This window comes from Misgurnus anguillicaudatus, chromosome 21 (assembly GCF_027580225.2).
Source record: "Misgurnus anguillicaudatus chromosome 21, ASM2758022v2, whole genome shotgun sequence".
Classification (NCBI taxonomy): domain Eukaryota; kingdom Metazoa; phylum Chordata; class Actinopteri; order Cypriniformes; family Cobitidae; genus Misgurnus; species Misgurnus anguillicaudatus.
In genome coordinates this window covers 6,788,734-6,809,490 of record NC_073357.2, presented here as the reverse complement: position 1 = coordinate 6,809,490, position 20,757 = coordinate 6,788,734, and the positions used below count along the sequence as shown (strand labels likewise).

Sequence of the window (20,757 nt, the reverse complement as noted above, 5' to 3'; positions counted from 1 at the left end):
CTTGCCGATCCCATACCCCTCTCTCCACCCTCTACTTTCCTGTCGCCTCTCAAAAACTACTGTGTATCAATAAAGGCAAAAATGGCCCAAGAAAAAAGAATTATAAGATACGTGGGTCACGTGCAGACCCATTAAACACAACCTGCACATTAACTAAACAAAAGCCTTTTACTTGTTTGAACAAAAGGTAATCATTTGCAGTTTAATTTGAACAACTCTGGATTAAAACGAAATTAAATGAAAGCTTTTAATAAGTTCTCTACTATGTCTTTTACGTTCAAATATTTACATATTTTATGATATAATTTATTTGTGCGGTCTCTCATTCTGCCATGCATGAAAGCACACTGCTCGCGTATCCTGTGCATTAGATGCGCTAATGTCAAATTTCATTATTTCTGTTTTTGCCATAGAAACAAGTTAGGAATTTATACTTAGGTCTACCCTTGACTAGAAGTAAGATTTAGGTCTCAGACGTGCGTCACGCCTAGATGGTGCAACCGGTGTAAATTAACTCTCTGGGGTCGACCACTGCAGAGGCGCCGCAAACTCTTTATTTTTTAATCACTCCGCAAAGAGACTTAAATTACTCTGCTGATTTTGGACATACAGATATGATTTATACATCATTTAAATGTTAAAGTGTCTACTTTTCTGTCTACTCCCAATACAATCAGAATGTTGTGCTTTTTGCAAAATTAAGAAAATAAACATGATGCGCGTTCTGTTCATTCTCCCTCAGTGAAGTCCTTTCAGAAACACATCAGAAAAATGAACTGTAACTTAACAAATACATGTCATAGAAACAAAAGATAAATGTCTACATAATTCTTGAAATGTCTGCTTTTAAATGATGTAAGTGAAATGGAAAACCAATATTCTCATTCGGTGTAAACTGTATGAGAAGGAGGAGAGGTACCGTCTTTCTCCTGTTACCTGATTACCTGAAGTCTTTTGTTTCCTCAGCTGTCAATCACAGATAATTCAGGAGCTTTCATGCCTCTTCGCATACAGCCTTTCCCAAGCAAAAGTGTCTTAGAAATTGTAAATCAATATATTGTTTTATGTGAATGAGTAGGCCGAATGATTTACACATCATTTTGAAGAAAAAAACTCTAGACTACTAAATACTGTTTTGAAAAGTCTTGGGAAAACATGTTTAAAATGAGTTTTGTGGACTTATATCAGTTGCTCATATAATATTGTAGCCCAGTTTGTGCTAAACACAGTGTTATGAAACTTTTGCCATTATTATGTTTTTAAGCAACTGAAAAAAGCACAAATGTCAGTGCAGATCAAAACTTCTCCAGGGCCCTAAAAACCCCTGAGACCCCAGAGGGTTAAATGTCCAGACTAATCTTACAACCGGTGTACGCCCAGCTGGTGCAACCGGCCCCTGATGGTTCAATCTCAGAAATAAAGGGACAAAAGCTGTCACTGGGACAGTACCCTTTAAAAGGTCCTAATATGTACAATTTAAGTACAAATATGTGCCTTTGTATGTAACTTTGAACTACCAATATGTACCTTTGAAGTACCAAACATTTTTAAGTACAAAGGTGTATCTTTTTGAAAGGGTACTGTCAGTGACGGCTTTTTTACCTTTATTTTTGAGAGCGCTGCTTTTTGGAAATTGTAATAAACCTCATTTAAACATAATAACTGTAAAGTTATGCAGATTCAGCACATTTGTGACCCTGTCTGTGAGATTCAGGCTAAAATCTAATCTAATAATGAGATTATGAGGATCAAAATTTGATTCATGACCTTAGTCAGTATTGAAGACATCAAGGTTATATTTTCACAGAATGTTTTTTACATTATGGTACACTGAAAAAAACAACTTGGTTTAGCAAGTCAATTTAACCTACTTTATTACAGTGTAGGACAGTAAATAACAAAATATGACTTTAGTTTTCACAGACTGGATCACATGAAATACCTGGGTTGCCGATTTTGGTCTCGAAAATTTAATAAATCTCGCCTCACTGCATCCAGCAACATTAAAGAGGAAGTTCTGTTTTATTCCGGCGGTAATCCCAGCCGTCTGGGTCTCTCCTTCGAACGTCTAAGATGTGTCAAAGGAATTATTCACCCCTTCACGAGGTTCACGTAGGAATCCACGTTGATGTCTGTCCCCGACGGCCATTCTAGCCAGCTGCTGGGGCATGAATGGTATCCCGAATGGTAGACGGGATTAGAGCCAACAGCGCAGACAGAAAAGTGAAGAGCCAGACGGAGGAAAGAAAAAGAGAGAGGGGCCACTTGTCTACAGTGTCTCTCTGCCACACTTTCATACACCTGAATGGATATAGATCATATACACTAGTCAACATTCGAAGTGGATCAAAACCTTTAATAAAAGTTTACATAAAACCAATCCCTAATACCCATTCTTGTTTTAGGACAACTTTGATAAACTTTTTTGATCCACTTCAAATGTTGACTAGTATATTTACCCTTTCCACTCTTATCATGTATTTTTCACAGTGATGCTATTTTGGTGTCCAGACAAGTGAACGTGAGGGGTGAGGTGAACACGTAAATGGATGAAGAGGCATTTTTCACATGCTTAATAATCTGAACAAGATGAAACGTTTTTGACGAGATCAAGCAGATTCAAATTCAACCTCTAGTCTAGGACATGCTACCGCTGCCAACACTAACTGTTTGTTGTTGTTATGTCTGGAAGAGTTTATCAGAGCCCATTGGATTAGCATAACCTCATGAAAATGAAAGCGGCACCTAACTGGATTAAAGAAACTTGAATAAGGAGGTGCCTGCTGTGTAACCAACGGTGATGCGAGAGAGATTTCCCATTGTCTGTGCTTTTGCTTTCTTTTCCTTCCAGCTAATCCTTGGCTATTCTCACTGACGACCTTGAGCTCATTCATAATCTGGCCGTGCAGAGAGAGAGAGAAAGTGTTTGTGTTATGGAGAGTTTGGAAATACAGTGTCTGTCTGATGGTAAGTTGCACTTACTTTATCAAAAACTAAATTTCTCTCTCGTATACCATTTAATGATGTTTTCAGCATCATTTGTATGAGTGAGGTAATAGGCTGTGGTGTAATTAAGTTGCAGGTGGGCTGTTTAGGTGGTTGGTGGTCTGTGTTTATAAAGTATCTACAGGATAGAGTTTATGTTTATAAACAGTTAGATATTTATAGATTTTAGTAGGCATAGTGGAAAATCACAAGAATACAAAGTTAACGGGTTTGGTTAATGGATGTCTACATTGAATTGATTTAAAGAAGCATTGAAGTTTAGATTTTATGTTTTAGATGACAGCATGCCAATTTCACAAAATTATGAAGAGGTATTTATATTTGTTGAATATGTGGATGTATTACAGTTTACATGTGACCCTGGACCGCAAAACCAGTCATAAGTCGCACGGGTATATTTAAAGAGTTTCGTTGCAAAACGAGATAACCCTAACCCTAAATTTTTCAGAAATCTCGTTTCAACTGCAGTTGGTTTGTTTTGATTTAAACCTTCATAACTTAAAAAATACAGCTAAGTAGCACCATAAAACAAAATAATAACATGATAACATAATAATAAACATGTTTTGACAAAAATGTTAAAAACGGAGTTTGCAACAAAACACTTAATTTGTAGCAATAGCCAACAAATTCATTGTGTCTCAGTCACTAAGCGTGCAAATTTGTTCGTAAAATGTGCGTATGGACGTTTTAACTTACAAATCATGATTCAACAAAAACTTTCATACTAAAATGTATTTTAAATGTATACAAAAACGTAAAAACAACTTAGACCACACATGCAATAATCATAAACAAGGAAAAATATATAAAATACATAACACTGATATATATTATAGGGTTCTTTTTCCTTGTTCATGATTATTGCACTCTTGTCTTGTTTTTGCATACATTTCAAATAAATTTTAGTATAAAAGTTTTTGTTGAATCATGATTTATAAGTTAAAACGTCTGTACTTTTTGCTTAGTGAATGAGACTCATGCCAAAAATCATTAGGATATTAAGTAAAGATCATGTTCCATAAGGATATTTTGTACATTTCTTACCGTAGATATGAAGAGTTTTGTTACAAAACGAGATAACTCAGTTTTTAACATTTTTGTCAGAACATGTTTATTATTATGTTATCATATTATTATTTTGTTTTATGGTGCTACTTAGCTGTATTTTTAAGTTATGAAGGTTTAAATCAAAACAAACCAACTGCAGTTGAATTGATATTAATTGGAATGCACAACCCAAAAAAAAAGAGATTATCTCATTTTGCAATAAAACTCTTCATATATTAAAATGTATTTAATATTAGTAATATGTGTTGCTAAGGACTTCATTTTGACAAATGTAAAAATTTTCAATATTTAGATTTTTTTATCTGAGCCAAATATTGTCCTATCCTAACAAACCATACATCAATGGATAGCTTATTTATTCAATTTCAGAATGTGTATAAATAATTTTTTTTACCCTTATGACTGGTTTTGTGTCAAACGTAGATGCTCATCATATAAGAATTATTCAATCTGAAAACATTTTGTCTATAGTTTTTAACTCCACCATATACTTGTGTTAAATGAATATTCCACTTTCATATAATTTACTAATAATTTACTCACCCCTATGTCATCCAAAATGTCTTTCTTTGTTCAGTTAAAAAGAAATTAAGTTTTCTGAGGAAAATATTCCAGGATTTTTCTCCATATGGTGGACTTTAGTCGACCTCAACAGTTTACATTTTCTCAATATTCGACGTGATTTTGTAATACTTAAGGTCACGCTGGCGTGTCACACGGCAAGAAGTTGTGGTTTAAAAATTATTTATTTGGTGGAAAATGATGATTGTTTCGCTATAAGACCCTTATGCCTCGGTTTGGATCATTTAGAGCCCTTTGAAGCTGCGGTGAAACTAGGGCTGTCAAACGATTAATCACGATTAATCGCATACAAAATAAAAGTTTGTGTTTGCATATCATATGTTTGTGTACTGTGGGTACTTATTATGTAAGGGATAATGTAGAGGCAGCCGGTAGTTATCGGGAAATAAGCCCCGACAGTGTGATTAGGACCCGACACGAAGCGGAGTGTCTTGTATCACACTGAAGGGGCTTATTTACCCGATAACTACCGGCTGCCTCCACATCATCCCGCTTATTACACGGCTACTTGCCACATAAGAAAAAAAACTGGACATGACGATGAATTTGAAACATTTTATTGGCATATTTGTTTTAAATTAACATTTTTATCCTTCTGCGAAACTTTGCACAGATGCATAAAATGATCGGTATACCTTATTAAGATCCTCTGCTTCATACTTGTCTGTCTCAATTTTTTTCTCTTTTAGCCAGTCTTTGAGAAGTTTTAATGCCCATTCTGTATTTTTTTGTGTGTTGGCTTCGTAGCTGTCATGCTCTATTTTGTCAAGTTCAATAAGCTCTCTGTGTCTGGTCGTTGTTCGTTCTTCTATCGGCTGTTTAAATGTTTTGTTTTTTTCCGTACATGTTAAAATTTATGTCAAAATTATCCATTCTTAATTGTGGTTGTCCAGTGTTTGTCACAAGATGGCGCCAAACAGTAATCTTTATTGGCGCGGAGCGATTTAAATCATACAAGTAGTACCGGCTATGCGTTATTACTTTGGAGCGGTTATTATTTGAAAAGAACGAACCTGCAAATGTCTCAACTGAACAATCAGAATTAAGTATTCCAGAGAGCCGTGTAATAAGTATATATAAATACACACACAATCATGTCTGTATTTAAGAAACAATTACATGTAAATATATATTCATTTATATTTTCATATCATTTATATTATATATTAATAAATACAAATATATCTAAAAAAAAATTTCTTACATGTATACATGTATGTGTGTTTATTTAGACGTAATAATTACACACAGTACAAACTAAAAATAAAGTCCACTATATGGAGAAAATCCTGGAATGTTTTTAATTTATTTTCGACTGAACAAATAAAGACAAACATCTTGAATGACATGTGGGGTTAATAAATTATCAGGATCTTTTTATGAAAGTGGAGTAATCTTTAATGTTTAATAAAAGTACAGACTAAAATCTAATTGGATGAACTACAATTTAAGCCTGTGTAAAATATAGATTTTAATACATTTCTATATATTTATGCACCAAGTTGCTACAATGCTTAGCAAATGTAAATGAAATATAAAAGGTGAAAAATAAATTGTTTTTTCACTGACAGGTCATATCTGCCAAAAATATTTTTTGTACATTTTGTTTAAGTTTTTTGGGGGATCATTGCAGTGGCTGTCTTTAAACCAGGGGTCCGGTTTTGGGTAAAATTTGATCCCAAGATCAAATGTGGGAAAATCTGGGCATACAGTGTATGTATAAATCATACATACATTATGTACTATGATCAGCTTCTGTTTCTGTCGGAAATTGTTGCAGAACCTTCTGAGGTTTGATCAGAAAGTCTTGACTGAAAGTTTAAAGTATCTGCTAAGATTATAATGTAAGATATTATTATGGTAAATTAAAGCATGCAGCTTTGGACAAAAGGGTGAATACATAATAAAAGACTCTTTTAAAAACTCTTTTTTTAAAAGTCTCCCTCTCTCTCTCTCTCTCTCTCTCTCTCTCTCAGGGTGTAGTTGAACTCCAGGTATGAATGAGCCTCATGTGCAGCAGTCAGCTGGGCTCGATGGGAATCTGGCTCCTGTGGTTCTGGTGCAACCTGAGACCTTCACAGATCCTGCACAGGAAGTCCTTCACAGTAATTCTTATGTCTGCTCTGTGATTCCTGCACACGGAGACAACAGGTGAGTCGAAACTGGGTCAGCCAAATATCCACATTGATAAAGCATGATAGACGTGGCTTGTTATACCTGCGTAAAGTTGGCAAAAAAAGATATTTTCAAATATAATTTAACTCTTTCCCCATCAGCGTTTGAAAAAGTTGCCAGCCAGCTCCAGCATTTTTTTATGATTTTCACAAAATGTAATGCCTTACAGAAACTGTGCATTTTTGTAAAGGACTTTTGATAGAAATCAGTTTCAGAGCGATTATCAAAACATACACGGAGTTCTTACTCTTTGACCTAAAGGGTTGCTTCCAGGTTTTATATGTTGGGTAAGAGCGAAATAATAGCGATAATAGATAATAGCGGAAACATGGATTGCCAGAAAAACCCGTCATTGGGAGTTAAGCTTGTTCTGAAATGATGACAAAATCTGAATGACTAAAAATAATCTTTCCAACTTAATTTAGTCTAAATAATGATTTATTCGTTTTCATACTTTATACAGGGTTCCCACGGGTCCTTGAAAGTTTGTAAATCTGGGAGAAACAATTCAAGGCCCTTGGAAGTTTTTGAAAATATACATACATAGATACAGGTCATTGAAAGTGCTTGAATCTATTTTATGCAAGAAGTTTTATCGAAAGTGTAGTGTAGGATAATATCATACAAATTCTAGACTTTGCTAAACGGTTCGCTTTAAATGTGTATATCTTCTGTATGTGAATGTTGATTCATACCAAAATGCTTTTTTTGCATAGTTGTGTTTGACACAAAATGTCTCGGGTTACGTATGTAACTGTTGTTCCCGGAGAAGGGAACAAGACGCTGCGTCTCCCTTTCCATACTTCCTGCGTCCCTGTAAAACTGTCTTTGGCAATATTTCAGATAGCGATATACTTTCTGGCTCCTGCGTCATCCTGTCTTTGTTGTTAAGCCTCACCATTGGTTGAAATTGATATACACATTCAGACACACTTACCCCTGGAGTCGTCCCCAAAGTGTCACCGCGGTGACGCAGCGCGAGTTCCCTGTATTTTCGATGCTTCAACACATTCTAACTGACCCACGATGTCACATGGATTACTTTGATGATGTTTTTATTACCTTTCTGGACATGGACAGTATACCGTACGTAGATTTTCAATGAAGGGTCAGAGCTCTCAGAATAAATATAAAACATCTTAAACTTTGTTGCGAAGATGAACAGAGGTCTTACGAGTTTGTAACGACATGAGGGTCGTCATTAATTACATTATTTTTGGATGAACTAACCCTTTAACATGCATTGCCTTCTGTATTGCATGCGTTTTATGCATTTGCAATTGCATTAAGACATCGCGTTCTACCTTAGGGCACCTCGTTATTCTGGATTTAAATAATCATTTTATTTGAATAAATAAAGGTGGTAAGACCGCATACCGCGCTAGTGAATCACGCAAAATCACCACAAGGGAACTTCTTTCACGTGACAGCCCTACATCTAAAACCTTATTTCTTTCTCTTTAGTCTGCCTGTGGATGAGCCGTTATGTCGTATCTGTCATGAGGGCAGCGGTGGGGGCGATCTGTTATCTCCCTGCGAATGTGCCGGGTCTCTGGCGATGTTTCATCGTGTTTGTCTGGAGCACTGGCTCACGGCCTCCGGCACCAACCACTGTGAGCTGTGTAAATATCAGTTCGCTCTGGAGAAGCGTCCTAAACCACTCATTGAGGTAAAATTATTAATACTGTTCTTTAAAGATCTCCAAACAGGTTCACTAGTTCTTACAGTGCCAACATGGAAGGTGTCTGTTGTGCACACTGTGACACAGCAGGCCTTTACACACTAGGCAATTTTTAAATCTTAACCAATTTTTAATCCACGGGAGACCACAGACCCAACGTGCATAAATCTTTTTTTAAAGACCCAACTCGAGACAAAGCCAAGAAAATAAGACCTGAGTCCGACCCAGTGGCAATTTTTTAACCCAACTGGACCCTGCAGCCCCACATGCACCAGGCATACAGTAGAAATCCTGGTGGCCTTGCAACCAATTTGGCCCACTGATCCATTTATTTTTCATTCATTTAACAGGTCTCAACAAAAAATAACCTATCGCCAGCCGCTCTATGTCGCAAGCACTCAAAGTAGGGGTTGGAAAAGGACTCGATGCACACACGCAAGATAGTTCGGGTCTTCTCTGGTCCGTTCAGCAAAAACGCATTACCCAAATTATATAATAGCCCCTAATGTAAAGGTGGCAGGATACAAGATACAACCTGATCACACTTATTTCTGCACTAACATTACCCCTTACATACTTTTTCGGTTAAAGCCTTGGAAGTGGAAAAAGTCACTACATATTCTGATAAATAGTTATCACAACAAACAATTTTAGGTGGTGAACTTTTTTTGCACTACATTTTTGTTTAAATTTATTAACCCTCTAATCACTGTTGTTCTGTGGGTTGTAGTGGCTCACGGCACCTTCGGTGCAGCACCAGAGGAGAACCCTGTGCGGAGATGCGATCTGTTTCCTGTTCATCACGCCCTTAGCCAGTTTATCTGGCTGGCTGTGTGCGCAGGGAGCCGTGGATCTGTACTATAGCAACAGCATGGAAGCTATTGGACTTATTGTTCTTACACTGACCCTGTTCACTATTTACCTCTTCTGGACTCTTGTAAGTTCACTCTTGGTTTTAGTGCAATTAAATGTAGGTGTACACTTGCAATGCATTCTGTGTTTTCATCTTAGATTAAAAGGCATTTATGTATTATGCAATCAAATGGTGTCTGAACACATACTTTTTTCTTACCGCAGGTGACCTTACGTTACCATGTTCATCTTTTCAGGACATGGAACACAACAAATCCCAGCGTCCGACTCCAGATTCCACACCACATAAAGACCCCCTCAGAGGTGGAAAGTAACGAATTACATTTACTCACGTTAGTGTAATTGAGAAGTTTCTTTATGTACTTCTACTTTTTTAAGATACGTATACGTTTTTAAAATCTGTCATTTTACTTTAATTTAAGTATGTTTTGTTTAAAGTGTTGTACTTCGCTACATTTTAAATCATATCCGTTACTAAGTAAAAAAATAAAAAATGCAGTGATAAAGGCGCACCACAGACGATTGATTGATGGGCGCGGGGAACGCCCTAAACTCACAAAAGAACCATGGAGACAGACGAGACAGGCGCAAGCCTGTCAATGATTTTTTTCCCAATTGGTTCGTTCCAAACAGAAACAGTTTTTTAACGTTTTTGGTTCAACCCTAAAATTGACTGAACCGATTAGAACAAAAAATAAAGTTCCCGAACCGGTTAATAACGTTCCATGTCATCTGTGGGACATACAAATAAGTGGGCTGATCATTAGGACATTAAACTTAAATTATTACATAATTTTCCTTCAGTCTCTATCTTGTCATCGAACTTTAAAAAGGCTACATTATGTAAGCAGCATAACTGTAATTCTGGCATGCCTACATTTGTTGAATTGTTTTTTTAAAGGATTCAAATGTTACTGATAAAGTTAGTTAGATACGTTAGTCTAGTTAGTTGTAGATAGTATACTTAGTTTAATTATCACAAGGTAGTTTACTTGGTTAGGTAAACTAACCCAGTTAACCTAGTTACTTAGTTAAGTAACTAAGTTAGTTTACTTAGATTAAGTTAGTTAAGGTAAAGTTAGATTAAGTTAGTTAGATTAAGTTAGTTAGATTAGTTAGTTTAGTTAGCTTACTAAGTTAAGTTAAGGTTAGTTAGTTTACTTACTTTAGTTAGTTAATGTAAAGTTAGTTAAGTTAGAATAGGTTAATTAAGTTAGTAGAGAAGTTTAGTTAGTTAAGTTAGGTTTAGTTAGTTTACTTTGTTTAGTTAGTTAAGGTAAAGATACTTAAGCTAGTTAAGTTAGATTAAGTTAGTATAGGCATCTTAGTTAAGTTAGTTTACTTAGTTTAGTTGGTTGGTTAAGTTAGATACGTTAGTTTAGTTAGTGTAGTTAGTTTATCTATGTTTAGTACATTTGATTAGTTTAGTTAGTTAAGTTAGTTTAGTTAGTTAAGTTAAAGAAACTTAAGCTAGTTAAGTTAGATTAAGTTAGTTAAGTTAGTATAGGCATCTTAGTCAAGTTAGTTTACATAGTTTAGTTGGTTAGTTAAGTTAGATACGTTAGTTCAGTTAGTGTAGTTAGTTTATCTAGGTTTAGTACATTTGATTAGTTTAGTTAGTTTACTTGGTTTAGTTAGATAGGTAAGTTAGATAAGTTAGCTTAGTTAGATTAGTAAGGATTAGTTAGTTTAGTTAGGGTTAGTTAGTTTACTTGGTTAGTTAAGTTAGTTTAGTTAGTTAATGTAAAGCTAGTTAAGTTAGTTTACTTAGTTTAGTTAGTTACATTAGATTTAGTTAGTTAAGGTAAATATACTTAAGACAGTTAAGTTACATTAAGTTAGTTAAGTTAATAAAGGGTATATTAGTTAAGTTAGTTTACTTAGTTTAGTTTGCTTAGTTTAGTTAGGGTTAGTAAGTTTACTTGGTTAGTTAAGTTAGTTTACTTAGTTTAGTTAGTTAATGTAAAGTTATCTGGGTTAGATTAAGGTAGTTAAGTTAGAAGAGGTATCTAAGTTTAGTTAGTTAAGTTAAGTTAGTTTACTTAGTTCAGTTAGTATATCATTAGGACATAGTGTTGGTATAGTGTTGTTAGTTTTTTAGGTTTAGTTAGTATGCTTAGCTTAAGTAAACTAACCCAGTTAACCTAGTTACTTAGTTAAGTATCTAAGTTAGTTTAGTTGTTTAGTTAGTTTACTTAGTTGGATTATGTTAGTTTAAGTAAAGTTAGTTATGTTAGTTAGTTTAGTTAGTTAAGTTAGTTTCGTTTGGTAAGCCAGTTAAGTTACTTACTTATATTACATTAGTTAGTTTAGTTAGGATAAGTTAGTTTACTTGGTTTAGTAAACAAACTCAGTTAACCTAGTTACTTAGTTAAGTAACTAAGTTAGTTTAATTAATTAGTTGAAGTGAAGTCAGTTATGTTTGATTAAGTTAGTTAAGTTAGTAAAGATAGCTTTGCTAGTTAAGTTAGTTTACTTAGTATCCTTAGTTAAGTTGGTTAGTTTAGTTAGATAAGTTAGCTTAGTTGTAGTAGTTTAGTGTAGTCTAGTTAGGGTTAGTTAGTTAGTTTACTTAGTTTAATTAAGTTAGTTTTGTTAGTTAATGTAAAGTTAGTTAAGTTAGATTAAGTTAGTAGAGGTATCTAAGTTAAATTAGTTTACTTAGTTTAGTTAGTTACATTACATAAGTTAAGTTTATTTAAATAAGATAAATATGGTTAAACTAGTTAAGTTAGATTAAGTTAGTTAAGTTGGTAGAGGTATTTTAGTTAATATAGTTTACTTAGTTTAGTTGGTTAGGTTAGTTAGGCGAGTTAGGGTAGTTTGTTTATTTAGGTTTACTTAGTTAAGTAAACTAACCCACTTAACCTAGCTACTTAAGTAACTAAGTAGCTAAGTAAGTTTAGTTAATTAAGTTAGTTTACTTAGTTTAGTTAGTTAATGTAAAGTTAGTTAAGTTAATCAAGTTAGTAGAGGCATCTAAGTTAAGTTAGTTTACTTGGTTAGTTTAGTTAGATAAGTTAGTTTAGTTAGTGTAGTTAGTTTGTTTAGGTTTAGTTAGTTTGCTTAGTTTACTTAGTTAGGTTAGTTAGTTTAGTTAGGATAACTTAGTTTAATTAGTTAAGTAAACCAACCCACTTAACCTAGCTACTTTGTTAGTGTTGTTAGTAACTAAGTAGCTAGGTAAGTTAATTAAGTTAGTTTACTTAATTTAGTTAGTTAATATAAAATTAGTTAAGTTAGTTTAGTTAGTCTAATTTGTGTAGTTAGGTTTAGTTAGTTGGTTAGTTTAGTTAGTTAAGTTGGTTTACTTAGTTAAGTAAAGTAACCTAGTCAACCTAGCTACTTAGTTAGGTAACTCAGTTAAGTTTACTTAGTTTAGTTAGTTCAGCTAACTTAGTTAGATTAAGTTATTTGGTTAAGTAAGTTAGGTATGTGTAGTTAGTTCTGTTAAGTTTAGTTAGCTTACTTAGTTTAGTTAAGTTGGTTAGTAAAGTAGACTAACCAAGTTAGCATAGTTATTTAGTTAAGTAACTAAGTTAGTTAAGTTAGTTAAGTTAGTTTACTTAGTTAAGTAAAGTAAAGTAGCCTAGTTAACCTAGTAAATAAGTTAGTTTTGTTAGTTCAGTAAGATTAGTTAGATTAAGGTCAGTTAAGTTGGTAAATTTATCTTAGTTAGGTACGTTATTTGGTTAAGTTAGTTAAGATATTGTAGTTAGTTCCGTTAAATTTAGTTCGTTTACTTAGTTTAGTTAGTTAAGTCAGTTTATTTAGTTAAGTAAAATAAGTTTAAGTTAAGTTTACTAAGTTAAGTAAACTAACCTAGTTATCCTAGCTACTAAGTAAGTAAGTTAAGTTAGTTTAGTTAGAATAAGTTAGTTTACTTAGTTTAGTTAGAATAAGTTAGTTTACTTAGCTTAGTTAGTTTAGTTAGATAAGTTCATTTTGTAAGGTGTATTTAGTTTACGTAGTTAAGTAAATGTTAACCTGGCCACTCAGTTAAGTAACTAAGTTAGTTTAGTTAGGACAAGTTAGTTTTCTTAGTTAAGTAAACTAACCTAGTTAACCTAGCTACTTAGTTAAGTAACTAGTTAGTTAAGGTAAGTTAGTTTAGTTAGTGTTGTTAGTTTAAGTAAAGTTACTTTAGCTAGTGAAGGTGGTTAAGTTAGTTAGTTTAGTAAAGTTAGTTAGGTTTAGTTGTTGTTGGTTCTTACTAACCCCAAATAGCTGGAAGAAATCTAAAATGCAAGACAAACCAAAGCTCAGGTCTTAGGAGGTTAAGTTAGGTTCAAAGTAAGTTTAAGTTAGTTTAATTAGGTAAAGTTAGCTTACTAAGTTATGTTAGATTTGTTCATTTAGGTTTCTTCAACTTCATGCAGCGCTGCAAGAACCAAAGGGCAGATGACATTAAAGACCAGCAAGAGCGAATCCCTAAATCATACAGAGGACTTTGCTTATCAAGCCTTCTCACATTACTTTAATGTCATTCGCCTGCAGTTCTTGCGGCGCCGCATAAAGTCGAACTCACCCTAAAACTGACCTATTGCTGTCAGTAGTGATTGTCGGACTAGCTCACATGGATTTACACTGCAAAAAGGACTTTCTTATTTAGTATTTTTGCCTTGTTTTCAGTAGAAATATAAAAAAAAAATCTTAAATCAAGATGCATTTTCTTTTTGAAGAAAATGACGTAAGAAAATGAGTCTCGTTTATAGACATTACAAATTGAATCGATATCTGAAAATAGTTCTTGAACTAAGTGTTTAAGAAAAAACTTATTTCAAGATTTTTTTTCATCCCATTGGCAGATATGTTTGCTTGTTTTAAAGGAACAGTATGTAAGAAATTTATATCAATTAACCATAAAATGGCCCTGATATGTCACTAGACATTAAGAAATCATTTTCATTTCAAATCCTTATATCACTGACAACAGTGGTTTGGCCAGGATATTGTCATTTAAAAAGTGGAGTGGCAGCCCTCAACTGATGTTTATGTTGTCATTTTGTGTATTGGCCACCAGTTGTGTGATTTCAGTACCAGTTTTAGCCACAAGTTTTGTGATTGCAATACCAGTTTTGGCCACAATCCTACATACTGTTCCTTTAAGCACAAATTTTCTTAAATTGTGTACTGGTTGTTTAAAACTAAACTTATTTTTTGGGTCATATTTCTACTGAAAACAAGAAAATCATTTTGTGTTCAAATAAAACACAAGTTGTGTTAAAAGTAACACAAAATGTGTTATTCCAATAAAAACACAGAGATGGATTGTGGAGAATGTGGATTCTGGGACAATGCATTTAGTGTGTTGTCTCTAAACTAACGCTGATTGTGTTGTTTTGACACATCCTTTCTAAGAGTGTATTAGCATTAGCAGTTAATCCCCAACCTGCTAATATATAGAAATGACATTAGTGTAATGATGAATGCATTTGATAAAAAAAAGAATCCATCTGTGATCCACGACAACATCCAGAAAATCCTTAATTGAGCTTCAAATTATTTCTGAAGTCCCACCTCTCCGTTTCTTCCTGGAATAGGTGAATGTGCTTGAGTCAAGTTCTTGGGAACGCACCGGTTCACCACATTATTATCAAGAAGTTTTAACAGAGAGGCTTCAAAGAAAAGACCTGTACTAAGTATATAACTGAATCACAGTATATTTAAAAAGACTTTGTAGAAATGGTTGCTGAATCATTTCTTAAATGTCATGGTTTTACCCAAAAAGTGCTTTGTCCTGTTTTGGTGTTTTTGTAGCTTTTTGTATCTTGACAGGGTCACAATGAGCCATAACAGTGACATTTTAAAATATTTAAAGAGCACCAATTTCATTGCTAAAAACAACTTTATTTTGTGTATTTTGTATAATATAATGTCTTTGCATGGTTTATGGTTAAAAAACACATTATTTTCTACAAACCGTACAATTTTGTAGCTCGAGATTTCACTCTCTTTCTGAATCGGACAATAGGTGCTCTTTAAAGCAGATAATTATTAGACAGGAATCAGCAAGGGAAGTAGGGGGGTTAAGGGTGCTGCAGCCCCCCCCTAATTTCACAGGTTTGTAAATGCAACATTTTGGTAATGGCAAATGCCATTTACATAAAACTGTTTATATAACTAAAGTTTAAAGCAACACTATGTAGTTTCCATGTCAAAATGACTTACAGCTCCCCCATGTGGTTGAAAAGCGCAACAGTGCCTGGTATCAGACACTCTTCTGCAGGCAGGGGGAGGGGCGGGGCTGTGTGCTCTACCCTCCACCGCCACTTTCAGAGTGTGCTTGTAGCAGCTAGGAGGCTGCTCAGGTTGTAGCAACAGTACATTTTATCCAGTTAAAAGTTGTTCTATCACTGAAATAATTTTAGAGACATTATTTAAAGGTAAAAAAACTACATAGTGTTGCTTTAAAAGAGACATGTAAAGCATTTTAGTGGCGTATGCAGTAGAGCGTATGGCTCGTAGATCTGGCTTTTGACGCGATGTACCTGGTTGGAATCCCGCTTTTGACGACCTTGCTCATCACATTTCACATTTTAAAGGCATATATTTTTAATAAAAATTAAGAAAATGTTCCAGCATTTTTCTCCATATGGTGGACTTTGTGGGACCTCTACAGTTTACAGTTTAGGTGCAGTTTAGAATTGCAGTTTCAAGGGGCTCCGGGTGATCCCAACCAAGGCATAAGGGTCTTATCTAGCAAAACAATCATCATTTTCGGCAAGGAAATAAAAAATATGCACTTTTAAACCCCAACTTTTCGTCTTTGACCAGCTGCGTGACACGCCAGCACGACCTCATGTAATTGCATAAGAAAGGTTACGCGTTACATGTGAAACACACATTTATGGACCTTAATGCTTTGGTTGGGATTGTTTAGAGCCCTTTGAAGCTGCGATAAAACTGCAATTTTAAACTGCATTTAAACTGTTGAGGTCCAATAAAGTCTATTAAATCGAGAAAAATGACAATTCACAGACAACGCAAAATTTATCAAAGTAACTCAAGCTTTATATTGTCAGTGATCATCCATACCTTTTTTCTATCCCAAACAAAATGAGATTTCAGAAGATTATTAGAGGATCAAGAATGAAATAGTGGTCTGTTTCTCATATGATGCAATTGTATGGCTTGCATAGACTGCTCTTATTGCACTTTTATGTAATTTGTTTGTCCCTTTCTGGGACTTCATGTATATTCGTTTGAATACATTCCAATATTTTGCACATTCATTGTGTGTGGCATGAAAAAAGCTAATAGTAAATATATATATTTTTTAATTATGCGGAAAAACAGCAACAACACAAAAGTAAACAAATAATGACAGCCTTTTTTGACATTTAAGGTAAATTGTATAATTAATAATTCTGAGATTTTCATAGATTTGGAGACATATTTCTCTTATATTTCCTTTACAGACACAAGACACAAGTGAGTAACAATTACACCACATTGACAATGAATTTAATAATTAGTAACACACTACACAGTAAACACTAAATAAACACTAGTACTGTACATTGTTTTTTAATAAATCATCAAAACAGGAATGTGTACTTTTGACTCCATGTCCCATAACGCCACCATGTGGATGGTTAAGTATTTGCAATCTGTAAACGAATGTCAACACCATTCACGTTGAATGACAGATTGCTTGTATACAATATATTCATTAGATAATTTATAGAAAAAATGTTGACATTTCTGCTAGACTGAAATAAAGCTTGCCATATTGTAAATCAGTTGCAGTAATGAAAACTGTTGCATGAATTTCTTTAACAGCAGGTGGAGATAAAAGTCCATGCAAGTGATTCTGACTCGAATTATTATTGTTTGTAAATCCCATTATATGAAGAAAGAATATTTCTTAAGCACATTCTAGATATATAGCGTATTTTGCCGTACAGACCGAACACAAGTCAATTTGAATGTCCGAAGTGTTATTGAATTGATATATATACATGATAGATAATATATTGTAACTCAACCAACAAATGCTGCTTGATTCAGATCTAGAAAAGTCTACATATAAGCATTTAAAGGTGCCAAAGAATGCATTGAAACAATATGTTAAATATGTTTACAACCTTATACAAAAAAGTAAATAAATAAATAATTTTTAGTACAAATATCTTTTTTAATTAAGATGCATTTTTTGATGAGCAAAATGACCTAAGAAAAAAATCTAGGTTTCAGACAAAAAAATATATAAAATTTAAGTAAATTTGTGCTTGAAACAAGCATATAAATCTGCCAATGGGGTAAGAAAAAGAATCTTGAAATAAGTATACTTTTGTCTTAAACACTTAATTCAAGAAAAATTTTCTCACATTGGCAGATATTTTTGCTTGTTTTAAGCACAAATTCACTAAAATTGTATTTTTGTCTAAAAACTAGACTCATGTTTTAGGCCATTTTGCTTATTAAGATAATTAATCTTTATTTAAGAATTTCTAGATACTTTTACTGAAAACAAAACAAAAATACATTCATTTTTTTTGCAATATACACTGCCAAAATGATTTTCAAGAAAAAAATTCTTAGTATTTTTGTCGTTTTTAGTAACAATATCTAAAAATTCTTAAATTAAGATGCTTTTTCTTGATGAGCAAAACGACCCAAGAAAATAAGTCTAGTTTTTAGACCAAAAATATCAAATTTAAGTGATTTTGTGCACGAAAAAATCTGTCAATGGGGTAAGCAAAAAATCTTGAACATTTGTCTTAAACACTAAATTCAAGAAAAATTTGCTTACCCCATTGGCAGATTTTATTTGCTTGTTTTATGCACAAAATCACTTAAATTTGATATTTTTGGTCTAAAAACTAGACTTATTTTCTTGGGTCATTTGGCTCATCAAGAAGAAGCATCTTAATTTAGGAAGTTTTAGATATTTTTGCTGAAAACAAGACAAGAGTGCTGGGATTTTTTTTCTTGAAAATATTTTTTTGCAGTGTAGGATTTGCTTTAGATTTAAATGGTCTATTATTACTTTATTTGAAAGGGTCATGAATAATAATGTTGCACTCTGCTCTGATTGGCTGTTTCTCAGAGCGTCTCATTTCAGTAGCTCTCTGTGTGTGCAAACAGACCTTATGTTTGAGTCTGTATCAGAAGAAGATACAGATTTTGAGGAATAATCAATTATTTGGAAATTGTTAATGGATGTTTCTGAGTGGTAAGTTTGTGTTTTTTTTTTCAGTATGGACCTGCAAAATGTATAACGTCAATAGTAGAACTTCAGCCATGCATATAGCATTAACTATCATATAGCGCTAACTCAGCAGTCACAACTTTGTTTTTAGCATTGTACTTAATTTAATGTTGGAGGCGTACATCACGACTATAACGTCACAGTTTGTGTTATATTGAGATTGGTCTGTTTTCCAGCGTTTTTTTGCATGCACAATGTTTATATAAGGAGGAGGAAACAATCGTGTTTGAGGCTCACGATAACGATATGTCATTACTATATACAGAGCTCTTATTATTCATCCTATGCCTACGAATATAGAGCACCTTTAAAACTGAGCTATAACCACTAGTGGTTGACCCATATGGGATTTTCAATTATTTTGCCTCTAAATAACAAAAAGCTTTGCCTTTTCATTGCTCTGTTTGACTTCAACCATAGCAGGTGAAAGCATATCAAGCTTCTCACTGCCAACGCTACTCTGCACTTCATAATAAACAGATAAGCTTTGGCCCAGCGTGCGCTTTGATCACTCGCAGGAGCATAGAAATGATAAAAGCTGACATGAAGTACTCGCCCGCTATCTGGAATTTCTCCAAATACTATAATGATATAAAGTGATTCACTGTTGGTTCAAAAGGTTTACTCCATGCCAATGTAAAACACTAGGCTTGTTTTATGGGCCCTGTCCCAAATGACGCACTTCATGTCGACTTTGGCCCTGTCCCAAATGGCACACTTCGGACTTGTGGTCTCTCTCAGAGTCCACACTTTGATGACATCATGTAGTGCAGACTTTAGGGACCCTTGATGCGAGTGCATGTGGGTGCACCGGAGTCGTATTTTGGGACAGACTCGAGCGTCACACCGGAAGTAGGAAGAGAAGTTGCCCGTCAGTGTGAACTCCTTCCTTACATTGTCTGATTGCTCTTTCGCAAGGACTTCTGGGTAGGTAAAGTGCGCGAAGCTTCAAGAGGGCACTGATGAGCACACTTTGAAGGCTCAAAATGACAGATGGGACACCCTACGGACTCGTAGACTATACGAGCACGCGCAATTTAAGGCCACGAGACCGAAAGTCCACATGAAGTGCACCATTTGGAACAGGGCCTTCCGGTCTCGCGGCTTTAAATTGCGCTTGCTCGCTTAGTCTACGAGTCCGTAGAGTGTCCCGCCTGTCATTTTTACGCTCCGAAGTGTGCTCATCAACGCCCCCTTTGCACCCATGATGCAGGATTTGGCAAAGCCAGATGCCCCGGTCTGTCCCAGATATGGCTCCGGTGTGCCCTCGCGTCGGGGGTCCCTAGGTTCTGCGCTGCATGGTGTCGTCGGGGTGTGGACTCTGGGGAGGTCCGCGGGTCTGGAGTGTGCCATTTGGGACAGGGACTTAGAAGAGGGTTTCATCGGACACATGTGCGTTGTCACGGTTACCAGAAGTGAACTTCCAGTCTGTATTTATTTATCGGTCTGGCTAGTGGCTAAATTGATTTATGAAACAAATACCTTGTAAAAAAATAAAATGTTTTGGTTTGATAAAGACGAAGGGAAACGATGAGCATGGATCAGGAAAATCATAAGGAAAAAATGTTGTTCAACCAGATGGGTACAAATGATGGATCTTTATTTTAGTTTACTACTGCACTGAGCGTGTAAATTTGTTTTTGCAATAACTTTCAACCAACAGGTGTCAATGTGATGTTTCAACTTAGTTCATGCAAGTGTCCTAGAAAAGTAACAACAGGTGTAGTTCATCACAAAAGGCTTTATCTCTATATAGAGAAAGATATATAAACAGCAGCCTATATGTATAGTTTCATTATTTTGAAACCTAAAATATAATTATGAGTTATATATTGTGCCATATTGTTATCTCTTGCAATTGCATTCAGTGTGGCTCAAGTGTCCATTTTTGTGTCCACTCCCTACATTTATACACTCTATACTGTTCAAAGGTTTAGGGTCACTTCAATTGATATTTTTCTCTTGACCTTACACTTTCGTTTTGACGGCGTATGCTGAAATGTCTGAAATTACTTTTGCTTCAGTGCGCAGCGCGCAGCCTGAGGACGCGCGCCCCGCGCTGAGAACAGATGGTAAGTCACAACTGTGCATACTTATTTGTTTCTTTAATTTGATGAAAATGCATGACTTGAACTGAAAAATAAAGAAAAAG

General features: G+C 34.6%; 1 protein-coding gene across 3 annotated transcripts; it reads left to right on the top strand.

Annotated features, from left to right (window-relative positions):
* The first annotated feature begins 1,962 nt into the window (after positions 1-1,962).
* On the top strand, positions 1,963-10,457 carry LOC129425691 (E3 ubiquitin-protein ligase MARCHF3). Of its 3 annotated transcripts, XM_055181892.2 has the most exons (5): positions 1,963-2,967; positions 6,636-6,810; positions 8,299-8,503; positions 9,246-9,452; positions 9,593-10,457. In XM_055181892.2, exons 2-5 carry the CDS (start codon positions 6,656-6,658, stop codon positions 9,728-9,730), a joined length of 705 nt encoding a protein of 234 aa, XP_055037867.2. In that variant the 5' UTR covers positions 1,963-2,967; positions 6,636-6,655; the 3' UTR covers positions 9,731-10,457. The 3 variants fall into 3 exon arrangements, with proteins under 3 accessions (XP_055037867.2, XP_055037830.2, XP_073715812.1); XM_055181855.2 differs by having other exon boundaries at positions 9,246-9,735; XM_073859711.1 differs by lacking the exon at positions 1,963-2,967 and having other exon boundaries at positions 6,399-6,810; positions 9,246-9,735.
* Positions 10,458-20,757: the final 10,300 nt, after the last annotated feature.